The sequence below is a fragment of the Octopus bimaculoides genome, chromosome 29, assembly GCF_046866305.1.
Source record: "Octopus bimaculoides isolate indiv1 chromosome 29, ASM4686630v1, whole genome shotgun sequence".
In the NCBI taxonomy this organism is placed as follows: Eukaryota; Metazoa; Mollusca; class Cephalopoda; order Octopoda; family Octopodidae; genus Octopus; species Octopus bimaculoides.
Genome location: NC_142956.1, coordinates 17,171,649 through 17,185,893, shown reverse-complemented (window position 1 = coordinate 17,185,893; position 14,245 = coordinate 17,171,649). Strand labels below are relative to the sequence as shown.

The window sequence follows — 14,245 nt, the reverse complement described above, 5'->3', positions numbered from 1 at the left end:
TCTGAGATCTGAGATATATGGGAGCGTGTTACTTGAGGGAAGACATTTACTGCATGCATGTGTATGTCTCTCCGTATGGATGAATGGTTGTGAGTGTATGTATATTACATACGGTGTTTAACTGAAGATCGAAGCGAAATAACATCCTTGAATAACCCTTGTAGATGTATATTTTCGCTCTAGGTGATTCATTCGCTTATTTTTAAAAATATGCTTTAACGGTTCTAGTTGTTTTTGTTGATGTTATTATTTTTGAAGATGCTATATTTTCTCTTCTTCCCTTTCTTCCTTTATTTCTTCTTCTTATCATTATGATCATGATCATCATTAGCATCATCAAAATAATTATCTTCATAATGATCATAATCATCATCATCCCCACCACCACCATCATCACATCATCTTGAACATGAACACTAACACCATCACCCTTTTTCTCCGAATTATCATTAAATCCATAAACACCATCACAAACCTCACAGCCGACACCACGACAACCAACACCATCATCATCATCATCTACTGCATCATTATTAACGTTACTTTCCTCAATTTTTAAGCATTTTTTCTCCGCTCATGTTTTTTGTTTTTTTTTTGCTATAGAGATTTGTACAATAATGATATCAGTGAATTAGAAGTTGGATCTTTTCAAGATCTTCCCAGTTTAAAGACTCTGTAAGTTGCATTACTTTTTTGATTCTCTTTTATTGATAATATAATTCTAAATATTTAATGTCTTTCCATGCTTTCTTTTTCCCGTCACTTTCCTTGACACACTATATACACTCAGTCGCTTTCCACAGGAATGTGCATTTCTCTGTGAATGTCTGAGGAGCGTGTGTGTGTGAACTCTGTAAGTTGAATCAATCTTATTTGATAGTATTTCATTGAGGATATCCTTCTAATTCTCTACTGTCATCCCGTACGTCAATTTAAGATCCCACAACCGACTTTCTATACATACGTCTTATGGTTTGTGAGCTTCTGAATTTCAACGTGATGGTTATCTGCATTCAATGTCTTCCATTCTCAAATTCTTTAGTCACAAATGTAATCCATAAATGTTCTTAACTCAATGTAATATTTCAGGAAATTGTCCGCTAATAATATTATGAAAATCAAAGCAGACACCTTCGGAAATCTTTCCAGTTTAACAACTCTGTAAGTTGAATCTACCTACGTTTATAATATTTCTTTGGCGATATCTTTGTAAACCTGTAATATCTTTGTATAGATGGAATTTATATTTAGTGAATGTAAGTGAATGTAAATTTGGAGGACTTTCTGAGATCTGAGATATATGGGAGCGTGTTACTTGAGGGAAGACATTTACTGCATGCATGTGTATGTCTCTCCGTATGGATGAATGGTTGTGAGTGTATGTATATTACATACGGTGTTTAACTGAAATCGAAGCAAAATAACATCCTTGAATAACCCTTGTAGATGTATATTTTCGCTCTAGGTGATTCATTCGCTTATTTTTAAAAATATGCTTTAACGGTTCCAGTTGTTTTTGTTGATGTTATTATTTTTGAGGATGCTATTTTTCTCTTCTTCCTTTTCTTCTTTTACTTCTTTTTCTTCTGCTTCTTCTTCTTCTTCTTCTTCTTCTTCTTCTTCTTCTTCTTCTTCTTCTTCTTCTTCTTCTTTACTATCACCATCATAAAAATCATCATTACCGTAACTTTTCTCATCAACCTCAGTATCATAACCACCACCACCACCACCATCATCATGATCATCAACATCCTCAACTACTGCATCATTATTAACGTTACTTTCCTCAATTTTTAAGCATTATATTTTATAATACGTTACGAACATCTGTACATTTTTTCAACGCTCATGTTTTTTTTTGTTTTTTTTTTGCTACAGAGATTTATACTATAATGATATCAGTGAATTAGAAGTTGGATCTTTTCAAGATCTTCCCAGTTTAAAGACTCTGTAAGTTGTATTACTTTTTTGATTCTCTTTTATTGATAATATAATTCTAAATATTTAATGTCTTTCCATGCTTTCTTTTTCCCGTCACTTTCCTTGACACACTATATACACTCAGTCGCTTTCCACAGGAATGTGCATTTCTCTGTGAATGTCTGAGGAGCGTGTGTGTGTGAACTCTGTAAGTTGAATCAATCTTATTTGATAGTATTTCATTGAGGATATCCTTCTAATTCTCTACTGTCTTCCCTTACATTAATTAAGATCCCACAACCGTCTTTCTATACATACGTTTCAATAAATTTTCTCGTTTGTGAGCTTCTGAATTTCAACGTGATGGTTATCTGCATTCAATGTCGTCCATTCTCCAATTCTTTAGTAACAAATGTAATCCATTAATGTTCTTATCTCAATGTTATATTTCAGGGAATTGTCCGTTAATTATATTATGAAAATCAAAGCAAACACCTTCAGAAATCTTTCCAGTTTAACAACTCTGTAAGTTGAATCAACCTACGTTTATAATATTTCTTTGGCGATATCTTTGTAAACCTGTAATATCTTTGTATAGATGCAATTTATATTTAGTGAATGTATGTGAATGTGAATTTGGAGGCCTTTCTGAGATCTGAGATATATGGGAGCGTGTTACTTGAGGGAAAACATTTACTGCTTGCATGTTTATATCTATCCGTATGGATGAATGGTTGTGAATGTACGTATATTACATACGGTGTTTAACTGAAGATCGAAGCGAAATAACATCCTTGAATAACCCTTGTAGATGTATATTTTCGCTCTAGGTGATTCATTCGCTTATTTTAAAAAATATGCTTTAACGGTTCCAGTTGTTTTTGTTGATGTTATTATTTTTGAGGATGCTATTTTTCTCTTCTTCCTTTTCTTCTTTTACTTCTTTTTCTTCTGCTTCTTCTTCTTCTTCTTCTTCTTCTTCTTCTTCTTCTTCTTCTTCTTCTTCTTCTTCTTCTTCTTCTTTACTATCACCATCATAAAAATCATCATTACCGTAACTTTTCTCATCAACCTCAGTATCATAACCACCACCACCACCACCATCATCATGATCATCAACATCCTCAACTACTGCATCATTATTAACGTTACTTTCCTCAATTTTTAAGCATTATATTTTATAATACGTTACGAACATCTGTACATTTTTTCAACGCTCATGTTTTTTTTTGTTTTTTTTTTGCTACAGAGATTTATACTATAATGATATCAGTGAATTAGAAGTTGGATCTTTTCAAGATCTTCCCAGTTTAAAGACTCTGTAAGTTGCATTACTTTTTTGATTCTCTTTTATTGATAATATAATTCTAAACATTTAATGTCTTTCCATGCTTTCTTTTTCCCGTCATTTTCCTTGACACACTATATACACTCAGTCGCTTTCCACAGGAATGTGCATTTCTCTGAATGTCTGAGAAGCGTGTGTGTGTAAACATGTGTGTGTACGTGTGTGTGTGTGTGTGTGTGTAAATATCAGTGTCTGTTTTTATGTATGACTAATTTCTCCACAATCGGAAGAATGCTGAATTTTTCCATCAGTCATTATGTGCAATACTATTCTGTGTTTATGTAACCATTCCTTTTCTTCTTCTTCTTCTTCTTCTTCTCCGCCTCCTTGTTGTTGTTCTTCATTTTCTTCTTCGTCTTCTTGTTCTTTCCACATACACAATCATAAACCCCACCAAAATCATCGCCAACAGAAACCATCACCACGAACATCAACAATATCATATTCTTCATCACCACAAAAGCTGCGAATCCTCATCATTTTCACAATGATCAAAATTAGCAGTACCCCATTATCAACATCATAACATCATCATATACATTCCCACAATTATTTCTTCTCATACACATCACTGACCCCATCCAATCCAATGTTATCTACAACATCATCATGATGTTCATCATCATGTTAATCTACTTTTTATCTCTTCCATCATCCAATTCTTCAGACACAAATTTGTTCAACAAATGTTCTTAACTCAATGTTATTTTCCAGGAAGTTGTACAGTAATGCAATTATGAAAATCAAAGCAGGAACCTTCCGAAATCTTTCCAGTTTAACAACTCTGTAAGTTGAATCAATCTACGTTTATAGCATTTCTTTGACGATATCTTTCAAAATCTGTAATGTCTTTGTAAAGACGCAATTTATATTTTGTCATCATCATCCCCTTCTACATAATTTTTCTGCTTATTTTCTTGTCTTTAATTCTGAATTCTCCGATTCTCCACCTATTTCTTTGCCATATTCCACTTCTTGTACTTTTTATTCCTCTCATCTTCCTCCCTTCTTCTTCTTCTTCTTTTTTTCTTTTTCTTCTTCTTCTTCACCTCTTTTTCCTTCTACACTGACTTTTTCTTCACGTTCTTTGTCCTATTTCTCTTCTTCATCATCAAATTCTGTTGTATTCTTTCGCAACTTCTGCTACTTGAACATATCTTTTTTCTTCTCTCCTCCTCCTTGTCATCGTCCGCCCCATCACATTCTTCCTCCCCTCTTTCTCTTCCCCCTCCCGCTCTTTCATTTGTTTGTTTCTTAAATATTTGTCTTACGTAAAACATCTTCCACTTCCTCTTCTTCATTCATCACCGTCAACATCTACGTAATATAACTCTTCTTCATTTTCCTCATCAAAATCTTCATCGGGATCGTTATGCTCCTGAAGAAGATTATCATCATCGCCATAAATATCGTAACTTATACCTATGTTACTGGTAACACCACATTTATCATTACCGCCATACCCAACATCGGCATCACCGTACTATAAAACTAGGTAGTAAATTCATATTACACTTATTCTTAGTGCAACTTTCGAAGAGTGCATTTCGATATTAAAATTTATTTATTTTCAACGCTAGGCGGCGATCTAGCAGAATCCTTAGGACACCGGGCAAAATGCTTAGCGCTTTTTCGTCTGCCGTTACGTTCTGATTTCAAATTCTGCCTTTCATCCTTTCTTGGTCGATTAAATAAGTACCAGTTATGCACTGGGGTCGATGTAATAGACCTAATCCCATTGTCTGTCATTGTTTGGCCCATCTGTGTTTAGCCCACCGTGGGCAAAAACGAAATATATAATGGAAGTGACAAAGGAGCATATTAGACTGATTTTACTTTATGAGTTCAATAAAGGCAACAAGGCATATGAAAATACGATGAATAATAATGCACTATATGTGTGTCGATCAATAAGCGTAAATCAGTTTCAATGGGAGTTACTGCAATTCCGAGTCGGAGACTACAGCCTAGAAGACGAGCCTTGTCCTAGAAGATGTGTACAGCTCAACGAGGACGTCCTCGAAAACTTGCTGAAAAAATCCCTATTTATCTGTTGAGGAACTAGCAGAGAAGCATCCATTTGGTCATTCAGCCATTCATCGACATATGCCTGCCATCGGAAAAGTCAGGAAAACGGATCAAGTTTGAATGCCGCCATCAAGCTTATTAATTTCATTTTTAATGCAACTTTATTCATATATAAATATATCTAACCTTCCAACTCTTAAACATTTACTTCCTTTATTTCTCTGAAAATATTTCTTCACCATCACCATCGTCAAAGTCATCATTGTCTTAACTTTCCTCATCAACATCGTTCTCATAAACACCAACACCACCACGATAATCATCATCACCATCATCATGAACATCATTACATTCATAATCATCATCATCGTCATCCTCCTCCTCCTCATCATCATCATCATCATTAACAGCACCATCTCAACCAACACTAGTATCAACATCAACCTCCCCGTGAACACTAACAGCATCATGCATATCCTCCGAGTTATCACATCACCACAATCAGAAACATCACAATCAATTCCACGACAACCACCACCTCCATCAACATCATCATCATCATCAACAAAATCTGCCCCGTCATCATCGGCATCATGTTTCCCAAATCTTTAGGCATTGTAATTTATATTTCATTACGAACCTGTATGCATTTTTTCACTGCTCCCTATTTTTTGTTACAGAAATTTGTACAATAATGATATCACTGAATTAGAAGTTGGATCTCTTCAAAATCTTCCCAGTTTAATGGCTGTGTAAGTTGCATTAGTTTTTTCTTTCTCTCTTATTGACAATATAATTCTAAACATTTAATCTCTTTCCATGCTTTCTTTTTTTCTTACTGTCTTTGACGCACTATATACACAATATACAATCAGTCGATTTCCTCAGGAATCACTTCTTTCTCCAGCTTCCTCCTCTTTCCAAGAGAATTCTATAAAAGTTGATGAGGGATTGGCGGAAGAGAAAAATCGGCCTTGCAACCTGGTCCAACTCATAAACTCCTTCGCTACTGCTACCAGTCAGAGGAACATTGGCTGCGCTTTCTGGCCAAGGCAGGCGGCGTGTCGATCTTCACTATTGACTCCGCTGATAGTCAGATCCATCCAACACGCGACAACAACTGTTCGACATAACTCCACAGGTCTGTAATGCATGACATTGAACGTTTATCTCGTTCTGTGTGCATCTTGGGCAAGTTCTTTTGAGAACAGTTCGGGGCTTGTAGAGTTCTCGAACCGGTAGTGTTCCTTGGTAGCACTGTCAAGCCAAGGAATTCTAGTCATCCATCGTCCCGGATCAAAGGTCCTATGAAACAACTGGACAGTTCGACTTCGTTGACTCCCTCCAAGGCTCTCCGAGTGCATCATTGTACTTTTCCCACCTTTAACCCTTTATAGATGCCAGTCGTCCTTGACCTAGGATTGTTGTTCAGTTAAGGAGAGGAGCTGCAAAAGTGCCGGTTTGACAAACGGTGACTACACTAGTTTACCGTTTAGGCAGAATATCTTAAGATACCACATTCTCAGTGCATATTTACCCGCGGCATGCCGAGCCTTTCACAGATAGAGAAATTAAGGACAATAGGGCGGATATAGCTGTGAGAGATCATCAAGCAGTAAATGCTTTCTAATCGATGTATCACTACCAACGGATGAGAAAATTTCTTTAAAAGAAATGGAGAAATTCTCAAAGATACAAAGACATCGGATATATAGTTAACCCGAACGTGGTGTCTAAAAACAGAAGCAATTCCTATCATCGTAGGCGTGTTATGTGTCATAAAAAAATTCAGACAAATACATGGCAAATACACCAGGACGAACAAAAATATATAACATACTGAAAATAGTCCTATTAGGCATTTCACGCATCCTACGTAAAAATAAGAACATCAGAACAAACCACAGCACAAGCCCAAGGCAAACAGAGCTGCACTCGGTTAAGCAGTGAAAGCATCTGATAGAAATAAGACGACTAAAGAATAATAATAATAATAATAATAACAACAATAATAATAATAATAACAACAATAATAATAATAATAATGCAGCCTTTGCTGGCTAGATGGAGCAAGAATATGACAGCCAATTACAAAGTTGTGAACGATTCAGTTAGTTTGGAAAATGATAGTATGGGAAATGTATGAGTGAATGCATGTGTGTGTGACTGTGTGTCAGTGTTTCACAGAGTGTGAGAGTGCGCGTGTACTAATGCGTTGTTTTTGTCACAGTTTGCATAAAAATGTCCTGCTTGTTCTTCTATATCCTCCCCCTCTCCTTCCTCTTCTTCTTCTCGTTCTTCTTCATCTTCTACTACTACTACTACTACTACTACTACTACTACTACTACTACTACTACTACTACTACTTCCTTCTTTCCTTCTACTTCGTTGTCTTCTTCTGCCTCTAATTCTATTGCTTTTCTTCTTCGTCTTCTTTTAAACACACCATCTTCAACGCCATCATCATCATCATTAATATGATATTCATCATCACCACAAAGACAGCGAATCCCCAACGTTTCCAGAATGTTCAAAATTAACATCACCCTGTAATCAGCATCACTACCTCATCAGCAGTACACCCACAGTTAATTCTTCTCCTCTGTCACATCATCCTGATCATCAAAACCCCACCGCCCAAAATTATCTACAGCCTCATCATGAAATTCATCATGATGGTACTCTACATTCCATCTCTTCTAGCATTCAATTCTTTAGTCACACATTTGATCAATCATATTCTTAATTCGATGTTATTTTTCAGGAAATTTGCCGGTAATTTTATTATGAAAATCCAATCAGGAACCTTCCGAAATCTTTCCAATTTAACAACTCTGTAAGTTTTAATCAACCTACGTTGATATCCTTTCTTTGACGATATCTTTCTATATCTGTAATGCCTTCGTATAGATGCACTTTATACTTTGTGACTGTATGTGAATGTGAGTGTGGGCCCTTTTCTGAGATGTGAGATATGTGAGAGTGTGTTACATGAAGGGAAGCATTTAGTGCATGCATGTATATGTCTCTGTGTATGGATGAATGGCTGTGAGTGTATTATGTATATTACATACGGTATTTAAGTGAAGATTGAATCTAAATAATATCTTTCAATAACCCTCGAAGATGTATATGTTTACACCAGGTGACTCATACGATTACTTTTAAAATCTACTTCAAATTTTCAACATTTTCAAAATTTATCTTCTATTCCTCTTTTCTTTACGAGGGCCAACTTTTCTTCTTCTTCTTCTTCTTCATCATCATCTATACCGTCACCATCACCACCATCATCACCACCACCACCACCACTACCACTACCACCAGCATCAGCCTCATCTTCAACACGAACACCGTCATCATCATCATCATCATCATCATCACCACCACCATCACCACCACCACCACTACCACTACCACCAGCATCAGCCTCATCTTCAACACGAACACCATCATCCTCGTCATCATCATCACCACCACCACCACCACCACTACCACCACTACCACCAGCATCAGCCTCATCTTCAACACGAACACCGTCATCATCATCATCATCACCACCATCACCACCACCACCACCACCACCACTACCACCAGCATCAGCCTCATCTTCAACACGAACACCGTCATCATCATCATCACCACCACCATCACCACCACCACCACTACCACTACCACCAGCATCAGCCTCATCTTCAACACGAACACCATCATCCTCGTCATCATATCCATCAACACCCTCATAAACACAAGCATCACAGCCACAACAATGACCATCTTGATCATCATCTTCATCAGCATCTACGCCATCATTATCAACGTCACATTCCTCAATTTTTAGGCATTATATTTTATATTTCATTACGAACCTCTGTACAGTTTTACACGGCTCACTTTTTTTTTTTGTTACAGAGAGTTCTATGATAACAATATCAATGAAATAGAAGTTGGATCTTTTCAAAATCTTCCCAGTTTAAAGACTCTGTAAGTTAGATTAGCTTTTTGATTCTCTTTTATTGACAATATAATTCTAAACATTTCATGCTTTTCCATGCTTTCTTTTTTCTCTCTACCTCCTTGACGCACCATATACACTCAGTTGCTTTCTGTCTGCCAAAATTTCTTTTCCGTTGAACATTTCTTCTTCTCCTCCTCCTCTTTCTTCCCTCCCCTTCCACCACTATACCCTCCTCCTACAACAAAAACAATGACTGCGGTAACTGCAATGGCAGCAAGAAATATTGCTACTACAACTGCTACTACCCCTTCTAATAATAATAATAATAATAATAATGATAATAATAATAATGGAATGGGAAATGGAACCTGTGGTAGATTGAAGCAAGCGGTCTAACGAAAATAATCCCGAAAACGAAATGTTACTGCCATAGAAAGCACAGTTTCTCCTATACATGTTGTCTTACTGAAACATGTGCGAAACATTTATTTCTATAAAGAAATAAATGGAGAGTGTACAGATGAAAAGTTGATACCAGATAACAATGAAAGTCAAAGGTTTTGGAGTGACATCTGGAGCAAAGACAAGGAGCACAAGAAGGATGTTGAATGGTTGCAAGAACCAAAACAAACAGTAGTCTGTCCAAAACAGGCAGAGCTAGTTATTTCAGTTAGAGAAGTGAAGGATATCAGCAAAAAAAAAAAACAAAAACAAATGAGCATTTGGAAGTCACCGGGACCAGATGGAGTTCAGGGCTACTGGATCAAAAGATTTGGTGAATGTCATGCACGAATAGCTGTGCAGCTCAACACCTTGTTAAATGCTGACCAAGCAACACCAGAGGGTTTGACATTGGGTAGGACAGTGCTGTACCTGAAAAACATCGAAAAAGGCAATACGGTAGACAATTAAAGGCCGATAGCCTGTTTGCCACTTATGTGGAAGTTATTGTCTGGACCACTCAATGTACGAACATCTGGAAAAAATTGGAGTCCTGCCACACGAGCAGAAGTGTTGCAAGCGTAAGTGCAGACGTACCAAGGATCAACTCTTGATAGACAAAACGGTACTTTGAGACTGCAATAGGAAGAAAAGTAACTTAGCTATGTTATGGATCGACTACCGTAAGGCGTACGATATGATTCCACATTCTTGGATTAAGAACCTATTCGGTATTGCATCGAATGTTGAGCGATTGCTTGGGAAAAGGATGGCGAATTGGAGAACGGACCTCGCAGTATACGGAAGAGGTTTAGGGACAGTAGAAATTAGGAGGTGCGTCTTCCAAGGGGACTGCCTGTCCCCACTGATCTTTTTATTGTGCTTGATACCACTAACACTGATTCTGAGGAACGCAAAAGCTGGGTATGTATTCAAAAGCCGGCAACAAAAAGTCATCCATTTGTTATTCATGGATGACCTCAAACTTTATGACATAGATGAAGCCCAAATCATTTCTCTCGTTGATACGCTGTATACTTTCAGTGCTGATATCAGAATGATGTTCTGACTGAGAAAGTGTGGTGTGTTGGTCTTGAAGAGAGGCAAAATCAAGTGTAAGGACAGGCTAACGATACCGTCGGGGGAGGTAGTTAGCCTTGGGAACAGTGAGCAAGAATCTCGAGAAGTACGTGGAATAAATAGGGGCTGCAATAATGTTGGAGCACTTACAGAAAACAGCACTGCTTGGAACCGCCGGAATACTCCGGAAGTTGCTCGAAAAATAAGAAGTGTTACCTTAGTTCACTGGTAGTGAATAGCTGATACCAAATTAAATCTCCAGCCTTAGAAGGTGTGCAAAGGCAATGGTAATAATAATAATAACAATAATAAAATTATTATTATTAATAATAATAATAATAATTTCATATATTGGCCACTAGTGCCGACGTATTGGAGACAATATAGTAGACGGGGACAGTGGGGATTTTACATAAAACAGCGAATGAACTGTTACGAAAAGAATAATAATAAATATGAGACAAGAAAAATATTACAATGGTATTTCATCAATAGGGGTGAAATCTCATTGTAACCCCTAATCCTGAACCACCCCAAATTTCAGCTGACCCTTAATCTTGAACCACCCGATGTTCCGATGGTACTCGGGAGGAGTGGAAGTCTCCTCAAATTCACCAGCCTTACAACTTTTGCCGTTTCCGGGCTTTGATCTGAATAAATATCTTCAGATCCACTCCGGACCATTCCTCCTAGACTCTTTTGTCACCACCTTCTTCTTCTTCTTCTTCTTCTTCTTCTTCTTCTGAAAGGAACATCATCAACAATATCATCTTCTTCATCAACACAAAAACTGCGAATCCTCATCATTTTCACAATGATCAAAATTAACATCACCCCATCATCAACAGCATGACATCTTCACCAACACTCCCACAATTATTTCTTCTCCTCTCCCACAGTGCCCCCGTTCCAACCAACGTTATTTGCAAAATCATCGTGAAGTTCATTATGATATTATTCTACTCTTCATCTCTTCCATCATCTGATTCTTCAGACACAAATTTGTTCAACAAATGTTCTTAACTCAATCTTATGTTCCAGGGATTTCAACGAAAATGCAATTAAGAATATCAAAGCAGAAACCTTCCGAAATCTTTCCAGTTTAACAACTCTGTAAGTTGAGTGATCCTACGTTTATATTATATCTTTGACGGTATCTTTAAAAATCTATAACGTCTTTGTAAAGACGTAATTTATATTTTGTCACCTTTATTTCCTTCTACATCATTTTTCTGATTATTTTCCTTTCTGTAATTCTAGTTTGTCTGTTTCTCCAGCTATTTCTTCTCCACCCTGTTCTTCTTCTTGTACTTGCTCTTCATCTTCTACTTCTCCCATCACCATTCTTCTTTTCTTTTTCTTCTTCTTCGTCTTCTTTTACACTTACACAATCTTCAACGCCATCATCAATAACGTGTTCATCATCACAACAAAGGCAGCGAATCCCCATCATTTTCATAAACATCAAACTTAACAACATCACCCCATCCTCAGCACCACTACATCATCATCAATACTCCCACAATTATTTCTTGTCTCCCACCTCATCAGACTCATCACTGCACCCAGTACCCAACATGATCTAGAACCTCATCATGAAGTTCATAATGATGATAATCTACATTACATCTCTCCAGTCATCTAGTTCTGTAGACATAATATCAAATATTCTCTCACACATTTGTTCCATAGATGTTCTTAACTCAATTTTATGTTCCAGGAAATTGGGTAATAACGAAATCAAGGAAATCCAAGCAGGAACCTTCAAAAATCTTTCCAGTTTAACAACTCTGTAAGTTGAATCAATCTTATTTGATAGTATTTCATTGAGGATATCCTTCTAATTCTCTACTGTCATCCCTTACATTAATTAAGATCCCACAACCGTCTTTCTATACATCCGTTTCAATAAATTTTATCGTTTGTGAGCTTCTGAATTTCAACGTGATGGTTATCTGCATTCAATGTCTTCCATTCTCCAATTCTTTAGTCACAAATGTAATCCATAAATGTTCTTATCTCAATGTTATATTTCAGGGAATTGTCCTCTAATAATATTATGAAAATCAAAGCAAACACCTTCGGAAATCTTTCCAGTTTAACAACTCTGTAAGTTGAATCAACCTACGTTTATAATATTTCTTTGGCGATATCTTTGTATATCTGTAATGTCTTGGTATAGATGCAATTTATATTTAGTGAATGTATATGCATGTGAGTGTGGGCCCATTTCTGAGATGTGAGATATATGGGAGCGTGTTACTTGAGGGGAAACGTTTACTGCATGCATGTGTATGTCTATTTGTATGTATGAATGGTTGTGAGTGTATGTATATTACATACGGTGTTTAACTGAAGATCGAAGCTAAATAACATCCTTGAATAACCTTTGTAAATGTGTATTTTTGCACCAGGTGATTCATACGGTTCTAGATGTATTTCTAGTCGTCGTTGATGTTATTGGTTTTGAGGATGCTATTCTTTCTCTTCTTCTTCTTCGTCTTCGTCTTTGTCTTCTTCACTTCCATCTCCTGCTTCTTTTTATTTCCTCTTCTTTTCGTTCCCCTTCTACCTCTCCTCCATCTATTTATTCATATTCTTGTTCTGCCTCTTTTTCTTTTCCCCTCTATGTACTACTACTACTACTACTACTACTACTACTACTACTACTACTACTACTACTATCTCTTTTACTGTTACTTCTATGTTTCATTACACTACGAACATCTGTACATTTTTCACCGCTGAATTTTTTTTTGCTACAGAGAGTTGTACAATAACGATATCAGTGAATTAGAAGTTGGATCTTTTCAAGATCTTCCCAGTTTAAGGAATCTGTAAGTTGCATTACTTTTTTGATTCTCTTTTATTGATAATATAATTCTAAACATTTAATATCTTTCCATGCTTTCTTTTTCCCGTCACTTTCCTTGACACAATATATGCACTCAGTCGCTTTCCACAGGAATATGCATTTATTTGTGAATGTCTGAGGAGTGTGTGCGTGAATATCAATGTCTGTTTTTATGTCTGTCTAGTTTTTCCACAAACGGAACAATGCGGCCTGTTTCCCTCAGTAATTATATGCAATACAATCCTATGTTAGAGAGAAGGCGGTCCGTGTTTCTTTTCAGGTTTTGGGGCCTGATCTGGAGAAATATCTCCAGATCCACTCCGGATCACAACTCCCTGACTCTTTTGTCACCTCTATCGGAACGGTATCTGATCTTTACTCGATTATGCATCCGAGAAGCCACCACATATCAGGTCTTGGTGGAATCCTGGGAATTGAACCCGTGCTATCCTTTTTCTTATATGGGATAATGACCATGCTTCTTTTGCGAGGACTTCTGCCTTCAAATCACAGCTATGTATTCGGTATAATCCCTCAGTGCAGCTTCGATATCTGTTTTTGCAATTATCACTGGTTTCTTTGTGTCTGTTGAGATGCATCTGAAACGATCGTTTT

General features: G+C 36.8%; 1 protein-coding gene across 7 annotated transcripts in view; it reads left to right on the top strand.

The window, feature by feature from the left end:
• LOC106876183 (uncharacterized) overlaps positions 1–14,245 on the top strand; it is a 138,535-nt gene that overhangs the window by 16,495 nt on the left and 107,795 nt on the right. For 6 of the 7 annotated variants that reach the window (XR_016238912.1, XM_089344897.1, XM_089344898.1 and 3 more), the window contains exons 12-24: positions 604–675; positions 1,090–1,161; positions 1,879–1,950; positions 2,374–2,445; positions 3,170–3,241; positions 3,983–4,054; positions 5,977–6,048; positions 8,062–8,133; positions 9,210–9,281; positions 11,818–11,889; positions 12,497–12,568; positions 12,814–12,885; positions 13,542–13,613. Coding sequence is in view for 6 of the 7 variants with exons in the window: in XM_089344897.1 (XP_089201023.1) it covers positions 604–675; positions 1,090–1,161; positions 1,879–1,950; positions 2,374–2,445; positions 3,170–3,241; positions 3,983–4,054; positions 5,977–6,048; positions 8,062–8,133; positions 9,210–9,281; positions 11,818–11,889; positions 12,497–12,568; positions 12,814–12,885; positions 13,542–13,613 (936 nt within the window). In the remaining variant the exon portion in view is untranslated. The remainder of the gene's footprint in view (positions 1–603; positions 676–1,089; positions 1,162–1,878; positions 1,951–2,373; positions 2,446–3,169; positions 3,242–3,982; positions 4,055–5,976; positions 6,049–8,061; positions 8,134–9,209; positions 9,282–11,817; positions 11,890–12,496; positions 12,569–12,813; positions 12,886–13,541; positions 13,614–14,245) is intronic. The other variant, XM_089344901.1, reaches the window with a different exon arrangement.